Source organism: Haliotis cracherodii, unplaced genomic scaffold (assembly GCF_022045235.1).
Source record: "Haliotis cracherodii isolate W230 unplaced genomic scaffold, xgHalCrac1.p SCAF_7, whole genome shotgun sequence".
Taxonomy (NCBI): domain Eukaryota; kingdom Metazoa; phylum Mollusca; class Gastropoda; order Lepetellida; family Haliotidae; genus Haliotis; species Haliotis cracherodii.
This window is the reverse complement of record NW_027266330.1, coordinates 57144585-57166960: the sequence shown is the minus strand read 5'-3', so window position 1 is coordinate 57166960 and position 22376 is coordinate 57144585. Positions and strand designations below refer to the sequence as shown.

General features: G+C 41.1%; 1 protein-coding gene across 1 annotated transcript in view; it reads left to right on the top strand.

Moving 5' to 3' along the window:
- Positions 1-22376, top strand: part of LOC139447262 (phosphatidylinositol 3,4,5-trisphosphate 5-phosphatase 2-like) — a 39643-nt gene that overhangs the window by 4457 nt on the left and 12810 nt on the right. The window contains exons 3-11 of the mRNA XM_071228534.1: positions 6968-7115; positions 10647-10788; positions 11811-11951; positions 12911-13010; positions 14974-15051; positions 18182-18319; positions 19835-19967; positions 21016-21213; positions 22130-22326. Of these exons, the coding sequence (XP_071084635.1) occupies positions 6968-7115; positions 10647-10788; positions 11811-11951; positions 12911-13010; positions 14974-15051; positions 18182-18319; positions 19835-19967; positions 21016-21213; positions 22130-22326 (1275 nt within the window). The remainder of the gene's footprint in view (positions 1-6967; positions 7116-10646; positions 10789-11810; positions 11952-12910; positions 13011-14973; positions 15052-18181; positions 18320-19834; positions 19968-21015; positions 21214-22129; positions 22327-22376) is intronic.

The following is a 22376-nucleotide window of genomic DNA, read 5'->3' as shown; positions in this document are numbered from 1 at the left end:
CATATGACTTGAATATTTTTTACATACTGTGCTGGCCAAATAATGTTGGAAAACGTCTGTGGCATTTAAAAAAAAATCTCCTTTAAAGGTTTATGAGGCTCAGAGTTGAAACTTTGTCTAAAATAAATTTAACTGTAGATGCCGACCTCGAAGCTTTGCATGAAATGAATAGAATCCCAGCCGTCTACTATTGGAAATATTGTACCTGCTCTTCGCATTTGGAATTTGAGGCATCTTGGAAGACAAGTGCATGTGCAGTGCCCGATACTTCGAATCGTTTGTGATGCTGCTGAGAGAGATAACGCTGTCGGTGTTGACTCTGTAGGCTGTAACAACAGGAGCTTCATGCTGGGCAGGGCCATGGCATGATTCAGATGCCCAGCTGAGGCAGAACACAAGGATCAGTTTAGTTTCAAGTTACACATTTGTCATACGAGAAAGGACCTTTTATGTTATGAAAATCTACTCCTGTTTCAAATTTAGATGAGAATTGAAAATGGAATTTAAAGTTTAGTGTTAAATAATTACTTGCTGTAAGAAACTCACTCACTCACTCACTCACTCACTCACTCACTCACCTGTTTATGTTCTTATCATATATAAGGGGCAGTCGGGTAGCCCTAGTGGTTAAAGCATTTGCTCGTCACGACAAAGACCTGGGTTCGATTCCCGACATGGGTACAATGTGTGAAGCCCATTTCTGGTGTCCCCCACTGAGACCTGCATCACTTCAGGCTATCCTCCCACATTAAGCTGACACGCCGTGATATAACAGGAATAATGTTAAAAGCGGCGTTAAACCCAACTCACTCACTCACTCACTCAAACCCAGAAGTCTGGACGACATACTTGAATCGTGGAGCCAAATCAATCACCTGACTGTTGTCGCTATTGACAACAGATGGTACATATTGGGCTGCCTGATACACCTGCTCATTGCTGTATGCCCTGTATGCCGAATCCCGGTTCGCCCCGATTTTATTTCTAGGTTTGTCAGCACCATACCCGTGCTCGTGGGTTTCACCGAAGAGGTAAACGTCAGAGACCTGCATCACTTCGGGCTTTCCTCCCACATTAAGCTGACACGCTGTGATATAACTGGAATACTGTTAAAAGCAGCATTAACCCTAACTCACTCACTCACTCACCCCTGGCTCAGCTATATATATGGACCCCATGTAATACAAGCTGTTTGACATAGCTACTGGGCATGAGATACAATCCATATCTTCATACACCAAAATTGTTTGGTTTTATGTTCATGTAATACATTATGATCTTTATACTTCATTCAGTAAATCCATAATTTGATCAATTCCTCTTATTAGACCACAATGGGTTTTTTGGAGGTCAATGGAGGTAGGGTGGTGTTACAGACTTTTAACCAAAACATTCAGGTTGGTAGGTCATAGAAACTATTTTTAAAAATAATTCCAGTTTCACATATTTCTTTTTATTTCCTCCAAAATTTTAATCAGGCAGGAAGTGAGAGGTGGGGCTGTAGGGAACAGGGAAGGAAAAAATGACAAATGTCAAGGCTGAATAGACTGTTGAATGCAATTATTGACCTGTTAAGAATAGCTCTTCAGCAACCCATGCTTGCCATAAAAGGCGACTAACAGGATCGGGTGGTCAGGCTCGCTGACTTGGTTGATGCATGTCATCGATCCCAATTGCGTGGAACAATGCTCATGATATTAATCACTGGATAGTCTGGTCCACTAGGCTACCCCACCACCCCTTGATACTCAGGAAAACAGGTGCTGTTTATTCATGCCACATGACTCATTACACAAGTATACAACAGCGGCGATCCATGTTAGAATAGGTCTTCAGCAACCCATGCTTGCCCTAAAAGGTGACTAGCTTGTCGTAAGAGGTGACTAACAGGATCGATAGCCATACTCACTGACTTGGTTGATCCCTGTCATCGTATCCCAGTTGCGTAGATTGATGCTCATGATGTCAATCACTGGATAGTCTGGTCCATACTGGATTATTTACTGACTGCTGTCATGTAGCTGGAATATTGCTGAGTGCAGCGTTAAACAAACAAATATATGTTTGTGATCACATAATATCAACAGTTTGGAACAAGTTGGGTAAACCTCCATGTTTAGACAGTCAGGTTTGATACTTCGAAAACAATTGTTTAATAAATTGGTGCTGTTTATTCATGGCACATAACTCACAAGTACACACCTCTAGTGATGCTGCAGTTCTCAGTTGTACTCTAACCATGACATTAGCTTGAAGTGGTAACAGACCTGTACTCACTCGGCCTTGGTGGGACTCAGTGCTTTGGTTAGAAATAGATTGGATCCAGTCATATTGAACTGAGGGAGTCACAGAGGTGAAGTCTGTTCATGGAGGTGAAGTCCCTGCACGAGGCTTTCTTTCCATTCTCAGACAAAGATTTGTACTTTTCTGTTACTTTGGGGTGCAGGCATTTCAGTTCATTGTGGTATCATTTGAGAGTAACTCGTGCCACTTGTTTTGACAAATTGGGATTATTAGCTGGGTGTCAGAACACTGTAACAATTAAAACAGTCAGAACACTAACAATTAGAACAGTCAGAACACTGTAACAATTAGAACAGTCAGAACACTGTAACAATTTGATGAGTAGAAAACACTGTAACAATTAGAACTGTCAGAATACTGTAACAATTAGAACAGTCAGTACACTGTAACAATTAGAACAGTCAGAACACTGTAACAATTTGATGAGCAAAGAACTCTGTAACAATTAGAACAGTCAGAACCCTGTAACAATTTGATGAGTAAAGAACACTGTAACAATTAGAACAGTCAGTACAATGTAACAATTAGAACAATCAGAACCCTGTAACAATTTGATGAGTAAAGAACACTGTAACAATTAGAACAGTCAGTACAATGTAACAATTAGAACAATCAGAACCCTGTAACAATTTGATGAGCAAAGAACACTGTAACAATTAGAACAGTCAGAACACTGTAACAATTAGAACAGTCAGATCACTGTAACAACTAGAACATCATATATTAGGAATACCCTTTTTTATTCCTAATATATGATATAAACAATACTGACACAAATGAGGGGAATTTATCTTCTGATGTCATAGTTAAAATAAATCAAAGCTTAAGACATATATTCACTCCCAGCTCCATCTCTATATACGATAAATAAAGTAGTAACAATCCAATTCTTTTACTTTTTCTGTGTGAGGCTCAAAACTTTTTGATATTCCCTCGTATATATTGGCAGCCATATTTCTTTAAATTAAGCACTCACACTTTAAGAGACCTGGATCTAATTTGTTTTGCAACAAACGTTATGCAATATTTTTTTCAAGCGAGTAGTCATTACATTAATGTATGGAGCTTATTAAGAGTAGTGTCTGCCTCAATTGCATATCGATCGGATTGTGATACCATGTTTTTTAGATTGGTTTGTCGCATTGCATTTATTGAGTTATGCACGTAAAAACAGGTGCACACTTTGTGTAAATACGCACTGTGTTTTTTAGGGTTATGTGTCCTTAAACGAAAAGATTATTGAAGTCAGTTCTTAAATATATGGAAATAGTGGGTGCATTTGAAGGAATGTAATAGAACACAAAAACATTATTCTTTGCCCTGTTATTCAAAAAGTAATCTGTGAATGTTACTACATTTGTCATATGTGCTAAGCATGTTCACATACATTTAGGGGGGTCGACGTTGGCATTCAGCGGAACTAATACGATGGACCTTTTACCCCCATGGGGATTCTGGGTCCGAATTGGTCTCTGGGAACCTATGGTGGTCGTAAGATTCCACTTTAACGGAGGAGAGGGTCAGACTTGGGGACTAGGTGATCATACCCTGATGGTGTGGATATCAATCACCAAATTATCTGGTCATGACTTGATTTATGACTGGTGCTGTCATATAGCAGGAATATTGTTGAGCGCTGCATGAAACAATGAACACAGATGCATGTGGGTGTGCGCATGCATGCATGCACACACTGACATACACACATATGCACACACACACTCACACTCACTCTCTCTCTCTCACACACACACACACACACACACACACACACACACACACACACACACACACACACACTCACTCACTCACTCACTCACTCACTCACTCACTCACTCACTCACACACAGACACACTCATACACTCACCCAGGCACACACACACTCACTCACTCACACACACAGACACACACACACGTACACTCACCCAGGCACACACAGAGAGGCAAACTCACTCACTCACTCACTCACTCACTCACTCACTCACTCACTCACTCACTCACTCACTCACTCACTCACTCACTCACTCACTCACTCACTCACTCACCCAACCCACTCACTCACACAGACACACACATTCACTCACACACACACACATTCACTCACACTCACTCACTCACTCACACACATGTACAGACTCATGCACACACAGAGGCACAAACAGACACACACAAACATTTCAGGTATTTTGGCCCCCTTTTCACTTTTATATGGTTGTCACATTTCTTTAAATATCATAACCTTTCAATTTGTAAATTGTGAATGTTGTCTGCCATGTTTGTCAGCAGTAGTGTCTGTTGGTACTCTCTGTACTGCACCAAATGAAGTTTATCATGACCTAGTCATGTCACATGATACTTAAGGTCTGGAAACCCAGTAGTAGTACTTGATGATGACCTTTAAGACAGCTGGAGTTGGAATAGGGTGTGTCATGTGTAGGATGAAATCATTTACAGACAAACAATGTTATGTGCGACCTTCACTGCACATTCATGAGTGTGACCTTCATATACGATGTAGTCATTCGTACATGATTAAGCATTGTTTATGAGATCAGGTTCACAAACTATTCCTTGTAAATGATTTCTCTCATGAATTGTTTGACTGTTTGATTCGACCTGCAAACACTATCTATAAGATACTGTCCCACATTATTTGACTTCATGCTATCAAATGTAGATCAACTTCTTGTGCTTACGGAAAAATAATTGGTAGGTAATATTGTTATCAGTTATCACCAGTTGTCTTGTATTTGTATTGTACACATACTGAACGTAGTCTTGTTAGTGGCGCGTCCATTGTGGATGCTTCTAACTGACATGTATTATCAAAGACTTTCAGAGTGATTTCTCAGAGTGAGTGACTATGGTTTTACGCAACTTTTAGAAAATATTCCAGCAATATCACAACGGGGGGATACTAGAAATGGGCTTCACACGTTGTACCCATATGCGAAAATCACTCATTCACCCTTAACCTGATAGAGCTGCAGTGCTGCTGAAAGTGGCATTAAACTCAACTCACTCACTCACCCTTAACCTGATAGAGCTGCAGTGTTGCTGGAAGTGGCATCAAACCCAACTCACTCACTCACCCTTAACTTGCTAGAGCTGCAGTGCTGCTGAAAGTGGCATCAAACCCAACTCACTCACTCACCCTTAACTTGCTAGAGCTGCAGTGGTGCTGGAAGTGGCATCAAACCCAACTCACTCACTCACCCTTAACTTGCTAGAGCTGCAGTGCTGCTGAAAGTGGCATCCAACCCAACTCACTCACTCACCCTTAACTTGCTAGAGCTGCAGTGTTGCTGAAAGTGGCATCACACCCAACTCATTCACTCACCCTTAACTTGCTAGAGCTGCAGTGCTGCTGAAAGTGGCATCAAACCCAACTCACTCACTCACCCTTAACTTGCTAGAGCTGCAGTGTTGCTGGAAGTGGCATCAATCCCAAGTCACTCACTCATCCTTAAACTGATAGAGCTGCAGTGTTGCTGGAAGTGGCATCAAACCCAACTCACTCACTCACACTTAATTTGATAGAGCTGCAGTGTTGCTGAAATTGGCATCAAACCCAACTCACTCACTCACCCTTAATTTGATAGAGCTGCAGTGTTGCTGAAAGTGGCATCCAACCCAACTCACTCACTCACCCTTAACTTGCTAGAGCTGCAGTGCTGCTGAAAGTGGCATCAAACCCAACTCACTCACTCACCCTTAACTTGCTAGAGCTGCAGTGTTGCTGGAAGTGGCATCAATCCCAAGTCACTCACTCATCCTTAAACTGATAGAGCTGCAGTGTTGCTGGAAGTGGCATCAAACCCAACTCACTCACTCACACTTAATTTGATAGAGCTGCAGTGTTGCTGAAATTGGCATCAAACCCAACTCACTCACTCACACTTAATTTGATAGAGCTGCAGTGTTGCTGGAAGTGGCATCAAACCCAACTCACTCACTCACTCTAAAACTGATAGAGCTGCAGTGTTGCTGAAATTGGCATCAAACCCAACTCACTCACTCACACTTAATTTGATAGAGCTGCAGTGTTGCTGGAAGTGGCATCAAACCCAACTCACTCACTCACCCTTAAACTGATAGAGCTGCAGTGTTGCTGAAATTGGCATCAAACCCAACTCACTCACTCACCCTTAAACTGATAGAGCTGCAGTGTTGCTGGAAGTGGCATTAAACCCAACTCACTCACTCATCCTTAAACTGATAGAGCTGCAGTGTTGCTGAAGTGGCATCAAACCCAACTCACTCACTCACCCTAAAACTGATAGAGCTGCAGTGTTGCTGGAAGTGGCATCAAACCCAACTCACTCACTCACCCTAAAACTGATAGAGCTGCAGTGTTGCTGGAAGTGGCATCAAACCCAACTCACTCACTCACCCTAAACTGATAGAGCTGCAGTGTTGCTGGAAGTGGCATCAAACCCAACTCACTCACTCACTCACTCTAAAACTGATAGAGCTGCAGTGTTGCCGAAAGTGGCATCAAACTCATTCACTCACCTTTTAACACATTCCAAAGTACCACAGTACTGCTGAAAGTGCATGGCATCAAGTTCGACTCAATCAACTTCTTTGATCTGTTTTATTGGAGAAGGAAAAGTGATGCTGAATCCTATTTTAAAACCAATCATGTTTTCAAACTTCCAGTCTGAAGGCAATGTGGAAGCTGTGCGTTTCAACAACATCGAGGATCTGATTCAGGGCTACCTGGTCCGTGGAGATCAGAACGGTCTGGTGTGTGCACTACGGAAGCCAGTACCAACAGACCGACCGGAGGCCGTGGAGGCGGAGTCAGGTATGTGGTCAGTCACAGGACAACAACAGGTCTGTCTTGTAGGGGTCATCCCCTGGACCGATACAAACAATGTCAAGTTGTCTTGGATATAACAAACTGTCTGGGATATAAAAAAACTGTCTGGGGAAAAAACAACTTGTCTATGAAATAACAATTTTTCTCAGATATAAAAAGCTGTCTATTAAATAACAAATTTTCTCAGATATAACAAGCTATCTGGGATATAACAAGCTATCTGGGATATAACAAACCTGTTTGGGATATAACACGTCTGGACAGAACAATCTGTTTTGGGGGTATGACACTCTGGTTTGGGATCTAGCAAACTGGTTTGAGGTAGAACAATCTGGTTTGTGTAGAATAATCTGGTTTTGACATAAAAACCTGGTTTGGGTATAACAAGCTGGTTTTGACATAATAATCTGTTTTGGGGTATAATTAGCTGGTTTTAAGTATTTCAATCTGTTTTGGGGTATAACAAGCTGGCTTTAGGTAAAACAAGCTGGTTTGGGGTATAACAATCTGTTTTGGGGTATAACAAGCTGGCTTTAGGTAAAACAAGCTGGTTTTAGGTATAACAAGCTGTTTTGGGGTATAACAAGCTGGTTTTAGGTATAACAAGCTGGTTTGGTGTATAACAATCTGTTTTGGTGTATAACCAGCTGGTTTTAGGTAAAACAAGCTGGTTTTGACATAATAATCTGTTTTGGGGTATAATTAGCTGGTTTTAAGTATTTCAATCTGTTTGGGGGTATAACAAACTGGCTTTAGGTAAAACAAGCTGGTTTTAGGTATAACAAGCTGTTTGGGGGTATAACAAGCTGGTTTTAGGTATAACAAGCTGGTTTGGTGTATAACAATCTGTTTTGGTGTATAACCAGCTGGTTTTAGGTAAAACAAGCTGGTTTTAGGTATAACAATCTGGTTTTAGGTATAACAATCTGTTTTGGGGTATAACAAGCTGGCTTTAGGTATAACAAGCTGGCTTTAGGTAAAACAAGCTGGTTTTAGGTATAACAAGCTGGCTTTAGGTATAACAAGCTGGTTTTAGGTATAACAAGCTGGCTTTAGGTAAAACAAGCTGGTTTTAGGTATAACAAGCTGGTTTGGGGTATAGTGTATAACAAGCTGGTTTTAGGCATAACAAGCTGGTTTGGGGTATAACAATCTGTTTGGGTGTATAACAAGCTGATTTTAGGTAAAACAAGCAGGTTTTAGGTATAACAAGCTGGTTTTAGGTATAACAATCTGTTTTGGGGTATAACAAGCTGGTTTTAGGTAAAACAAGCTGGGTTTAGGTATAACAATCTGTTTTTGGGTATAACAAGCTGGTTTTAGGTAAAACAAGCGGGTTTTAGGTATAACAAGCTGATTTGGGGTATAACAAGCTGGTTTGGGGTATAACAAGCTGGTTTGGGGTATAGTGTATAACAAGCTGGTTTTAGGCATAACAAGCTGGTTTGGGTGCCCCCATCACCCCCCCCCCCCCCCCCCCCCCCTTCATCAGTTTAATCACCTCACCTCAATAAAAGTGGAAGTCAGTCGGTCTGTCTGGTACATTAGATCTACCATGGCCGACTGACTGACATTACCTTACCGTGGTACTGTGGTCACTCTGGCCAATGGTCTACCTACAAGAGATACATCCAGGTCTCTAATCAACCTGCCTGGACCACACACACAGCTGCCATGCTGGCTTCGATGTGTTTGTCCTGCAGTTGTACATGCAGGCTGTATTTATTCTCAAACTTCTTACACTGAATTATTTATGAGGCCTTTCGACTTTACCAGAATGGATGTTGCTTTAGAGATGGCGTGGGGTTGGCGTTTGATGTGTCATTTTGTTACCATCAGAAGGTTAATATTCTTGACATTATGCATAACAAGATTTCCATGCCATCTTCTTTAAAATTTGTTATTTGTTGGATTTATTTTTTGAAAAGAAAACCCTTTTTGGCAGAATAATTTGCATCCACGATGAATTAGTCAGGTGCACCTGATTGTTAAGTATAATAATGAGAGATTTCTCATGTATGTTTAATGTTGAAAGTGTCTGTTGTTGCCTTGTTAAAAGGATGATTGTCGTTTGTAATTCTCGTGTTTGCATGATACTGACCTGTTATTCTCTAGTTATAATGATATTGTCTGGTTTAAAATTAGCTGTGTTGTTATTGTCTTAGTAAGTATTTCCTTGTTATGATGATATTGTGTGGTATTTCTTAGTTATGATGATATTTTGTGGTATTCCTTAGTTATGATGATATTGTCTGGTATTCCCTATCTATGATGATATTATGTGGTATTCCCCAGTTATGGTGATATTGTGTGGTATTCCCTACTTAAGATGATATTGTGTGGTATTCCCTAGCTATGATGATATTGTGTGGTATTCCTTAGCTATGATGATATTGTGTGGTATTCCTTAGTTATGATGATATTGTGTGGTATTCCCTATCTATGATGATATTATGTGGTATTCCCTAGTTATGGTGATATTGTGTGGTATTCCTTAGCTATGATGATATTGTGTGGAATTCCCTATCTATGATGATATTATGTGGTATTCCCTAGTTATGGTGATATTGTGTGGTATTCCTTAGCTATGATGATATTGTGTGGTATTCCTTAGTTATGATGATATTGTGTGGTATTCCCTATCTATGATGATATTATGTTGTATTCCATAGTTATGGTGATATTGTGTGGTAATCCCAACTTAAGATGATATTGTGTGGTATTCCCTAGCTATGATGATATTGTCTGGTATTCCTTCATTATGATGATATTGTCTGGTTTTCAATTGTTATGATGTTATTGTCTTGTATTGCCCTTGTTATGATGATATTGTGTGGTATCACTTAGTTATGATGATATTGACTAGTATCACTTAGTTATGATGATATTGTGTGATATTCCCTAGTTATGATGATATTGTCTGGTATTCCTTTATTATGATGATATTGTCTGGTATTCCTTCATTATGATGATATTGTCTGGTATTCCTTCATTATGATGATATTGTCTGGTATTCCTTCATTATGATGATATTGTCTGGTATTCCTTCATTATGATGATATTGTCTGGTATTCCTTCATTATGATGTTATTGTCTGGTATTGTCCTTGTTATGATGATATTGTCTGGTATCACTTTGTTATGATGATATTTCCTAGTATCACTTAGTTATGATGATAATGTGTGGTATTCCCTAGTATTGATGGTATTGTATGGTATTCCCCAGTAATGATGGTATTTTGCGGTATTTCCTAGTTATGATGGAAAGTTTAGCTCATGTATTGTACTTTTGGCCATGCCGCCTTTGATACCGAATAAGCTTCTTCTTCTAGTATTGATGTATTATTCCTTAGTTTTGATGGTATTGTGTGGTATTCCTTAGTTTTGATGGTATTGTGTTGTATTCCTTAGCTTTGATGGTGTTGTGTGGTATTCCATTGTTATGATGATATTGTCTGGAACTATCTTAGTCCTGAGTTGTCCAGTTCACTGACCAGGATGATATTTATACTTCCAGATGAAGAAGAGATACTTGATGGCTTCTGTATCCCAACTGCACCATACCTCCCGGAGGAGGTTCCCAGCGGCACCGACAGACATGTCTCAAAAACTTTCAAATATGGCTTCCTCAGCAACTTTGCCCGTCTGGATCTTTCCTGGTAATCTCAAAACATCCCTTAATTGATACTCCTGATAACAGGGATCAGCAACATAGTCATCCCATGTTGTTTGATATCCCTGATAGCCAGGATCAGCAACATAGGCATCCCATGTTAATTGATACCCCTGATAGCCAGGATCAGCAACATAGGCATCCAATGTTATTTGATACCCATGATAACTAGGATCCGCAACTAAGGCATCCCATGTTATTTGATATCCCTGATAGCCAGGATCATCAACATAGGCATCCCATGATATTTGATACCCCTGATAGCCAGGATCATCAACATAGGCATCTCATGTTATTTGATATCCCTGATAGCCAGGATCAGCAACATAGGCATCCATGATATTTGATAGCCAGGGTCAGCAACATAGGCATCCCATGTTATTTGATACCCCTGATAGTCAGGATCAGTAACATAGGCAACCCAAATAATTGATACCCCTGATAGCCAGGATCAGCAACATAGACATCCCATGTTATTTGATACCCCTGATAGCCAGGATCAGCAACATAGGCATCCCATGTTATTTGATACACCTGATAGCCAGGATCAGCAACATAGGCATCCCATGTTATTTGATACCCCTGATAGCCAGGATCAACAACACAGGCATCCCATGTTATTTGATACCCCTGATAGTGAAAATAAGGATCAGCAACATATAGTCGTTTCCATGTTAATTGATACCCCTGGTAACTAGGATCAGCAACAAAGTCGTCCCGTATCATCCCCCTGGTTTGAAAACGGGGGACACAAGATACTGACTTGTGATGCCATCTTCTCAGAGACTAGTGTTGTATTTCACTATAAGAACATTTGACACTTTAATTTCAACCTTGATGATCAGTTTTGCCAAGTTTCATCTTTTTGATATGTCTCAAAGTATGTTTACAGTGTTTGGACAAATAAGGTTTCTCATATATCTATCCATGGTGACATTTCTGTTGTGGTTCAGTATAGATCAGTCAAGTGGTGTCTTTTGATGATTTGTGCTTTGTTTGTATTGACAGCTGTGATGGTGAGTTTGTGGATGGAATAAAGAAGTACATTGACAGCGGAATGGAGAAGGATGCATCTCTCTACCGTGCCGGGGACGACATGATGCCAGAGTTTCAACAGCTCTTGGAGATTGCAGGCAAAGGTCTACAGAGGTCAGTCATTGTCTGAACAGAGGTCAGATTAGAATAACCTATGCTAGGGGTATGACGCAACTTAATGGATTCGGTGGTTAGACTCGATGACTTAATTGATACAGTATCATTGTATCCCGACAGCATGGATCATGATGGATCATGGATCATGGATCATTGCTCAAGATATCAATCACTTGATTGTCTGAACCTGTCTCAACTCTTTACAATCTGCAGTCATATAGCTGGATTATTGCTGACCTCGATGTTAAACAACAAACAGACATGCGCATGTCTTTCTTAATAGCTACCTCTTTCTGTCCACTATGTATATATTTCCCCAGATATCTGTCCACTAAGTATATATTTCCCCAGATATCTGTCCACTATGTATATATTTCCCCACCTATAACCTGTCCACTATGTATGTAATTCCCCACCTATAATCTGTCCACTATATATATATTTCCCCACCTATAATCTGTCCACTATGTATATATTTCCCCACCTATAATCTGTCCACTATGTATATATTTCCCCACCTATAATCTGTTCACTATGTATATATTTCCCCACCTATAATCTGTTCACTATGTATATATTTCCCCACCTATAATCTGTCCACTATGTATATATTTCCCCACCTATAATCTGTCCACTATGTATGTATTTCCCCACCTATAATCTGTCCACTATGTATATATTTCCCCACCTATAATCTGTCCACTATGTATATATTTCCCCACCTATAATCTGTCCACTATGTATATATTTCCCCACCTATAATCTGTCCACTATGTATGTATTTCCCCACCTATAATCTGTCCACTATGTATGTATTTCCCCACCTATAATCTGTCCACTATGTATATATTTCCCCACCTATAATCTGTCCACTATGTTTATATTTCCCCACCTATAATCTGTCCACTATGTATTTCCCCACCTATAATCTGTCCACTATATTTTTATTTCCCCAGAGAGTTGGATGTATTCCTCCTGAAGCTGTCACTGTGCAAAGATCTGCTGACTCAAGATGAAGATGACCGCTCTCGACACTCGGGGTTAACCATGAATGGGGTAAGTTATCTCCCATCAACTCTTGAAAACCCATCTCCTTCATCCATCGTTATCCTCCCAGCATCCTCGCTGCCACCAGTGGGCAAACGGCCATTTCAAGAATCTTGAAAATGTTCCTCTAACCAGAAATGTGACATTTATTCTTGGTTTTGTGAAAACCTTCGGGAATGCCATTCTAGTGAATTGGGAAAAGGTTTACAACTGACTTACTGTTTCCAGATGAATTTATGTTTGTTTCTTTCAATCAGATTATTTCGTGATTGCTGACTAACAGAAAAGCACCCAACTTCCCCCCTGGCGCTCTCACTAAAACTTAATACGTGATAGTTGAAATGGAACAGAAATTCATATGGACAAACAAGATAATTTAGCTGTGGGAAGAGTATTAGGGTCACAACATTCATCTCTTGTTTGTAAACATACGTCGGAGGCACGGGAGCCCCAATCGTCTAAGGCGCCGCGATTCACTGTGCAGGGTTGCATCCCTTGGACACGCCAGAAACCTATGATTGTGGGTTCGAATCCCGGTTCGCCCCAATTATGTTTCTAGGTTTGTCAATACCATACCCGTGCTCGTGGGTTTCACCGAAGTGGTAAACGTCTGAGACCTGCATCACTTCAGGCTTTCCTCCCACATTAAGCTGACACGCCGTGATATGACTGGAATACTGTTAAAAGCGGCGTTAAATCCAACTCACTCACTCACTCACTGTGAACAAAAGTCATTTGGTTGCAAGGTAAACTCCATGCATCGTTGTGGATGCCTAGCACAGTGGGGAGCTTGGAATGGTGGCAGTGATTGTACAGAGAGATCTGTGAATGTGCCGTCGCTTGAAAATATTAATTGTACCTGTGATTTTTTAGCCTTGACTATTTCTTGGAAACATGATGTATACTACCAAAAGTAGTTTATCGTCGTTGTAATCGAAATAATAATGGCAGTGTGCACAGAGAGTAGAGTCATCTCCCTTGAATGTTCAAATCATTCAACTGATGTTTTTTATGTGATATGATTGCATACCATCATCAGCTTTTCATCCATGAAAATGATGAAAGAAATCTTTTTCAAAGACGTTGTTTTGGAAGCACATGGTTATTCTTTCTGTTTCAAGGTCAATCTTTCAAAATTAATTGTTTCACAGATATAATTTTCAAAACCGTAGATGATCAAAATAATTGGAAAAAACACATTTATGAAACACATTATAAAGTAGGGGTGTCACGATAAATCAAAATATCAATATATTGCTATTGGTAAGCACTTAAAGCCAATAAATCAATTGTGTAATCATTTTCCGATCAATAGTATCGATTTCAATTAGGAATCTTGATAGTTTCGATGGTATTTACCATATCATGCGATTGAGTCACCGAAACACGCTTACAAACGCAGCAGAGTGAGGATTAGAGTTAACTGCCCTTGATGCTTAGCAACCGGTCTTTCTTAAAGTAAAATGGGGAAGGGTGACAGTCAAGTGGAGTTTGTGGCAAACTTGAGTGGAAAATTGAGTGTTTGGAAGTCTTTTGGTTATGTTAAAGAAAATAAGAAGCTTGACAAGAAACGAAAGTCCATCTAAAATGATACACTGAAAACTATCGATATTTATCGCAGTAGTTGCTTTCAATGTCAATAGTTATTGCAATAGTTTCTTTCAATATCAATAGTTATCGCAATAGTTTCTTTCAATATCAATAGATATCGCAATAGTGATTTCCAGACCAATAGTCACTCCTATTGGAAAGGTATCTCTTTTAGACAGAGTCGGGATGCTGACAGGAAATCTTATTCTTGGAATGTTTTCTTTTATAACAAGGAGTTACTTGCTTTTGAGGGCAGATTTAACATGAAGACAAAAGATTGATAGGATATCCCATGGTCATTTTATTCCACTTTTGAGTATTTATTGTGGCAGATCTAGAAGAGACAAGACATTATTACACACCTGTGATCTTCCTTCTTCAGGTAGCTATGACGTACATCAGCTTCCTGGCCGACAAGCTTCAGAACTGTCACTCCCACGTCCTCAAACTGGAAGAGAAGGTAATACATCCTTGCTGATAAAGGCCGCCTCCATGGTCTGATGGTAGAGTGTCTGCCCCACCCCACTTCACCTCACCTCATTAGACATCTGGTTTGTAAAAAAACAGGGATTAAATGTGCAAATTTCGGTCAACTGCAGGATTTGCAAAGCATTTGTGCAGTTAACTGGGTGTCTTCAGATATTTTGCAAATCGTTTCATGTTTTTAAGCAATGTTTGATGCACTTCGCGATGTAAGACCTGTTTTATTACAAAATAGATCTTGATTATTGATCAGATAGTCTTGACTGGGCATCGCCATTTTGTTTGAAGCAAATGTAAGTGATATGAGAGGTGGAATCTGATTGGTCAATAGGAGGGAAGTAGAAGGGACATTACTCGTTATAGCCACTAGTTGCACTATGATAGAGCATGGAAATTCCATCCTAGTTCGCCAAGGGTGGATACTGGACTTTTAAAATTAACGAAAGGTTGTTCTGACGTGACTCGTAATGGGATGTCCTCAGATCTTTGTTTAGCCGTAGCAAAAAAACTAAGATCTGATTTTAATGAGATTGAACACCTTGTCCACATGGCCAAAGAAGTTAGCCCCATCAGCAAGCTGACAGGGTAAGGATGTCATCTGTGGGATGGCTTCCACATATACAATAACTACAGTCCATTCTTGATATATCGCTAAAATATTGGAATGTTGTCAAAAGCAGTGTAAAACCCACTCATTGACTTGTCAGGATATTTCTGTCTTAAGGCCACAAAAATATTATCGTTTGAATTTCGGATTTCTTTTTTCATAGTGGTATCCTACTTGTTTTAGTCTGGACTAATGCAGATTTTATAGTGCTATCCCACTGAGATACCATGCCGCAGTTTAACATGAATACCCCACTCAGACACAGTATACTGACACCGAGCCGACCAGTCCTTGTTTTAGCCCCTTAATGCCGAGCGCCAGGCAGGGTAACAACAAGTACCATCTTTTAGCGTCTTTTGGTATGACGCCCCAACTTTCGAACATCTGAATCGACCCGCGACCTTCCGCTCTCTGTGCGGATGCTCTACCACTAGACCATGGAGGCGGGCCTATTGAATATTACAATAATGTGGTGTTAAAGAACACTTGTTGTAACAGTTCACAGATTTTATGCAAAATTTAGCAGTTAAAAACAGAGCTCCAGATAAGCTTTTGGTGTTGTGGGTATTTTACCCATGCATTTTAAAATCATTGGGTATCAGTAATTCTATCTGGCTAATCACATTTCTGTTACCCACTAGTTTTCACATTTGGGTATTTAAGTTGAATATTTAAAAACACTATTCATATAGTCCCTGCAAACTGGTGTCGTGTGGGTTCGAGAGCTTTAAAGGACTGAAAAATACCCCAATACTTCCACAAGAAAGTGTGATGGCAAATGATCATGATGTAACTGTCATCGTGGAGTGTGGCAAGATTGACGGAATGCCGGTTTATAATTTCAAAATAAGTTGCTGATTTGCTAATCGAATACGCAGGGTTACTTCACAATATTTGGATGATACGCACAAGTTTTATTTATGTATCGTATCTGTAATGTTCGTTGCGTATTTGATAAGCTTGGATTTTATTTTACTGCATATTTCTGATGCTTATTTTATGCAGATACACAGCTTATCTGGAGCTCTGTAAAAAAATTGGATTGTACAGGATTTTTTTAATCATGGTACAGATCAGGAAGTGATAACAAAGTTATGGCTTGGTTTGGGTCTTTAATATATATTATATATATATTATTAATCTAAAATCTTATCTTATCTAATAAGCGTCCACGGTGATATTTGCTAATATATTGACAAGTGAACAATACCAATTGGCACTCTTCCGATTAATCACGGTACACAAGACATATCTTTTCGCGTATAATACGCACTCGTGTGTTATATGCACCCTTAATTATGAGCAATTAAATTCTGGTAAAATATATCTGTCGTACATAAACATTTCAGACTGTCAGCATAAACCACAAAATTTATCTTTTAACTCTGTTTTTTACACCAAAATAATGTTCTAATAAGAGCCCCATGGTTCTAATTATCCCCGGGGTCCGTCCGTCACGTTTCGTTTCCGGAGCATAACTCATAAACCGTTCAATATTTTTTCATCAAACTTTGCAGGTTTGTCAGGTACATGCTGAACTGGTGCGTTTTGCTATTTTGAAATTTCAGAAATTTTTATTTTTTTACGTTTCCATGGCAGCAAGATGGACTTAGGTTCCAAACTCTTCATTTTTTTACTATTTCCATGACAAGTTCCACCTCGGTTAAAAAATGTTAGGGTTTGTTTAGATTTAATTATGTCATAAATTCTGCAACAGGGGTAGGGGATATAACCACGTTATGGCAAACTTTTGTTTTGAGAGCGCCCTGAGCGCTTATTACGTCAAATACGGTAAGTGTGTAAAACATGATTGAAACAGTGTGTTACAACTTGTACTTCCATGTTACAACAGGGGATTATCTCTCGTAATCCCCTAATCCATGGACTCCAGGTGTAACATTGTCTTGCTGCAACATAGGCAGGTGTCCAGTCACATCCCCCGAGCTGCAGCAGGGTGGCTGAGTGGGGGATAACAAACAGTTAACGAATGTGTTGACTAAGACAATGGGGACAGAGAGTGTTTGTCTGAAGCATAATGGAGGGTGGTGACACTGTTAGGTCAAACAATCAACTATTTGGACAGCTTGAGAGCCAGAATACCCCTGTGAGGTCACCCACAACACAAGCTGACCAATCTTGGAACAGATCTTGTCAATCCACTTAAAACTGACATCAGGCCATGATGGGTAGTAGTATACAGGTTGACATGCTCCAGCAATGTCTCTTGACTGCTTTGTATCAAGTAGGAAAATATTCCCTTCAAGAAAGGGTGGAAAAATGAAATTTGTAAGCCGTTCTGTTTCATTTTTTATTATAAAAAATAACCTTTTGAGTATTTTAGGTTAATTTGATTTGGAAGTGTCTCCTTTTGTCCTTTCAGTTTAAAAAAATATTTGTTTTAAATGGCTGTATTTTTGGTAACATCTGTTATTTATCAGATATTATTTGAGAAATTGGATGCCATGGATACCTCTCCTGATCTGGTGTGTTTGTGTTTCAGGCCCACCAGGTGGTGAAGCAGCTCCCCGACAGCAGCTACGACTACCTGGACTCCGACGAGATGAGGGAGCTGACCGGGGCTCTTCAGCAGATGCCGTCACCCATGTCCTCTCTCTCCATACCCCTGTCGTCCTTCGAGGTGAGTCCTCCCTCTCTCCACACCCCTGTTGTCCTTCGAGGTGAGTCCTCCCTCTCTCCACACCCCTGTTGTCCTTCGAGGTGAGTCCTCCCTCTCTCCACACCCCTGTCGTCCTTGGAGCTGAGTCCTCCCTCTCTCCATACCCCTGTCGTCCTTGGAGGTGAGTCCTCCCCCTCTCCACACCCCTGTCGTCCTTCAAGGTGCATCATCTCTCTCTCCACACCCCTGTCGTCCTTTGAGCTGAGTCCTCCCTCTCTCCACACCCCTGTCGTCCTTCAAGGTGAGTCCTCCCTCTCTCCATACCCCTGTTGTCCTTCAAGGTGAGGCCTCCCTCTCTCCACACCACTGTCGTCCTTTGAGGTGAGTCCTCCCCCTCTCCACACCCCTGTCGTCCTTCGAGGTGAGTCCTCCCTCTCTCCATATCCCTGTCGTCCTTCGAGGTGAGTCCTCCCTCTCTCCATACCCATCGTCCTTTGAGGTGAGTCCTCCCCCTCTCCACACCCCTGTAGTCCTTGGAGGTGAGTCCTCCCTCTCTCCACACCCCTGTCGTCCTTCGAGGTGAGTCCTCCCTCTCTCCATATCCCTGTCGTCCCTCGAGGTGAGTCCTCCCTCTCTCCATACCCCTGTAGTCCTTTGAGGTGAGTCCTCCCCCTCTCCATATCCCTGTCGTCCTTCAAGGTGAGTCCTCCCTCTCTCCACACCCCTGTAGTCCTTGGAGGTGAGTCCTCCCTCTCTCCATACCCATCGTCCTTTGAGGTGAGTCCTCCCTCTCTCCACACCCCTGTCGTCCTTAGAGGTGAGTCCTCCCTCTCCTTACCCCTGTTCTTCGAGGTGAGTCCTCCCTCTCTCCATCCCCGTCACCATCTTCACCATCCATACAGTGCCATCTCTCCACCACTTTCATCCAAATGAATTTCATCACTCTATTGTCAAGTACATCATTTTGCTTTATATTACCTCTTTTACAATTGGTCCCCAGCCTCACCCATGATTGGTTGGTGACTTGGTTGATATGGCAGTCACCATATCCCATCTTGATAGCTGCTCATAATATCAATCGGGGCGGTCGGGCGGCCTAGTGGTTAATGCGTTTGCATGTCACGCCGAAGTCCAGGTTCAATTCCCGATACAGGTACAATGTGTGAAGCCCATTTCTGGTGTCCCCCGCTATGATATTGCTGGAATATTGCTACTCACTCACTCATAATATCAATCACTGGTTTGTCTGGACCAAACATGGATATTTACGGGCTGCCATCGTTTAGCTGGAACGTTCATTCATTTATTCATGAGTGAGTGAGTATGTTTTTACGCCGCTTTTAGCAATATTCCAGCAATATCACGGCGGGGGACACCAGAAATGGGCTTCACACATTGTACCCATGTCTGGAATCGAACCCGGGCTTTCGGCGTGACGAGTGAACACTTTAACCACTAGGCCCCGGAACATTCATGAGTGCAACCTTAAACAACATCCAAGCATGAAATCTTTTTTAATGATGCCTCTGTTTCCAGGTGCGTTCGTCGAAGGCAGGAAAATTCACCAGCAAGGTGACGCTGAATGTGGATATTCGGCAAGGGAGGTTCTATGCTGTCAAACCCTCCAAGGACTTCCTAGACTCAAGCAACACCTTCACACATGACCGAAGTAAATAACCAGATGATTATAAATCAACTGTCCATGACACACCCAACTGCGCCAAAAACGTGCAGTGGGCCAATGGTTCTTTCCGGAGAGCTAATGTAGATTTTAAAAATGTTATATTTTGGATAACACTTTCTCAGTAAAGTACTGGGCCCCGTTCCACAAAGCGATCTTAGCGCTACGATGATCGTAAACCTATCTTAGAGTATGGGACTTACGATCACCTTAGTGCTAAGATCGCTTTGTGAAACGGGGACCAGATTCTCATAAAGTTGTCAGGCCATTAGATAAAACAAAAATTCTTTGAGCCAAGGTTCATGTGAACCATTTTTACTCATATCTTAGTTATTACAATGTATCTGTTGCATTTGCAACCAAAAGATATTTTTTTATGTTATTTTCTAAATTTTATTCCAACAGACTGCTCCCTCTGAAGCTGTGCATGAGAACACACATGATAGTGGCGACCTTGAGATCATAATCAGGGTCACGATGGCTTTAAACTTTTGGATGTGAATGATGTCTGAGAGCTCATGGATGTGAGATCTTGACATGGATAATTGTTGCAACAACACTGTAAATTGCAGCTCAGTAAATTGTGACACTGTAGACCAGTCAAGGCAGTACAAAAATATAACATCAGACTGGACCAAATATACCGTATTCGACGTAATAAGCGCCCAGGGCACTCTCAACATTAGAAAGATACATTTCGTGGTTTATGCTGACAGCCTGAAATGTTTATATACGACAGATATATTTTTCCAGAATTTTATTGCGTATTATACTCACTAAATAAGTCTATTGTATATTGATCAATCGGAAGGGGTGCTAATTGGGATTGTTCACCAGCAAATATATCAGTAAATATCGCCATGTGCGCTTATTAGAGCAGGGCGCTTATTACGATGAATTCGGTAAATGTTTTACCAACCTTTAAGGCTCAAACAGGCCCAAAAAGGCATCGTTTAATTGAGACACAGGATTTTTTCCTGAAATAAATTACTTATTGTTCTACCTTATCTCACATAATTTTGTTGTTTACTTCCAGTCCTTCAGCTAGTGAAAAGCACGTCCGACAACAGCCGTCTTGACGTGATCATCGAGGGCAAGAAGAAGACGTCCTACATGTTTGAGAACGCCCATGCTAGAGAGAACTTCTGCCTCCAGATCCGACACATGAAGAGCTTACATTCCAAGGAAGAGAAAGTGGATCAGATCTCCGTGTTCATTGGGACGTGGAATATGGGTAGGTGGACGTGGAATATGGTAGGGAGATTGGAATATAGGTAGGAAGATGTGGAATATGGGTAGGAAGATGTGGAATATGGGTAGGAAGATGTGGAATATGGGTAGGTGGATGTGGAATATGGGCAGGAAGATGTGGAATATGGTAGGGAGATTGGAATATAGGTAGGAAGATGTGGAATATGGGTAGGAAGATGTGGAATATGGGTAGGAAGATGTGGAATATGGGTAGATGGATGTGGAATATTGGTAGGTGGATGTGGAATATGGTAGGGAGATGTGGAATATGGTAAGGAGATGTGGAATATGGTAGGTGGACGTGGTATATGGGTAGATGGATATGGAATATGGGTAAGTAGATGTGGAATATGGGTAGGGAGATTGGAATATGGGTAGGTAGATGTGGAATATGGGTAGGTGGATGTGGAATATGGGTAGGGAGATGTGGAATATTGGTAGGAAGATGTGGAATATTGGTAGGTGGACGTGGAATATGGGTAGGTGGATGTCGAATATGGGTAGGAAGATGTGGAATATGGGTAGGTGGATGTGGAATATGGGTAGGAAGATGTGGGATATGGGTAGGTTGATGTGGAATATGGGTTGGAAGATGTGGAATATCGGAAGGAAGATGTGGAATACCGGTAGGTGAACGAGGAATATTGGAAGGAAGATGTGGAATATAGGTTGGTGGACGTGGAATATGGATAGGGATAGGAAGATGTGGAATGTGGGTAGGTTGACAGAATATGGGTTGTGTGATGTGGAATGTGGGTAGGTGAATGTATAAGGTTTTTAGCTTCACTAAATCTGATCCAACAGTGTGAGCGTTCAGCATTCAGTCATTGGTCGCCACGACAGGTGACGCCATGATCATACTGCAGCCAGTTTACCTCAGTTGCCATGGTGTCTTCCAGGGAAGTCGGCCCCCGACCACACGCTGAAGCACTGGCTGAAGTGTAATGGTGAAGGCAAGTCCCTGGATCGTACACTGTCCCGCATTCCACACGACATCTACGTGATTGGCACACAGGAGAGTGCTCTCAACGACAAGGACTGGGTCAACACGCTGAAGGCATCGCTGAAGGCCACGCTCATGGTGGACGTGGAGATGGTATGCACCGTTGTTTTTATCTTGAAAATACATATAAAGTCTGTCTTTTT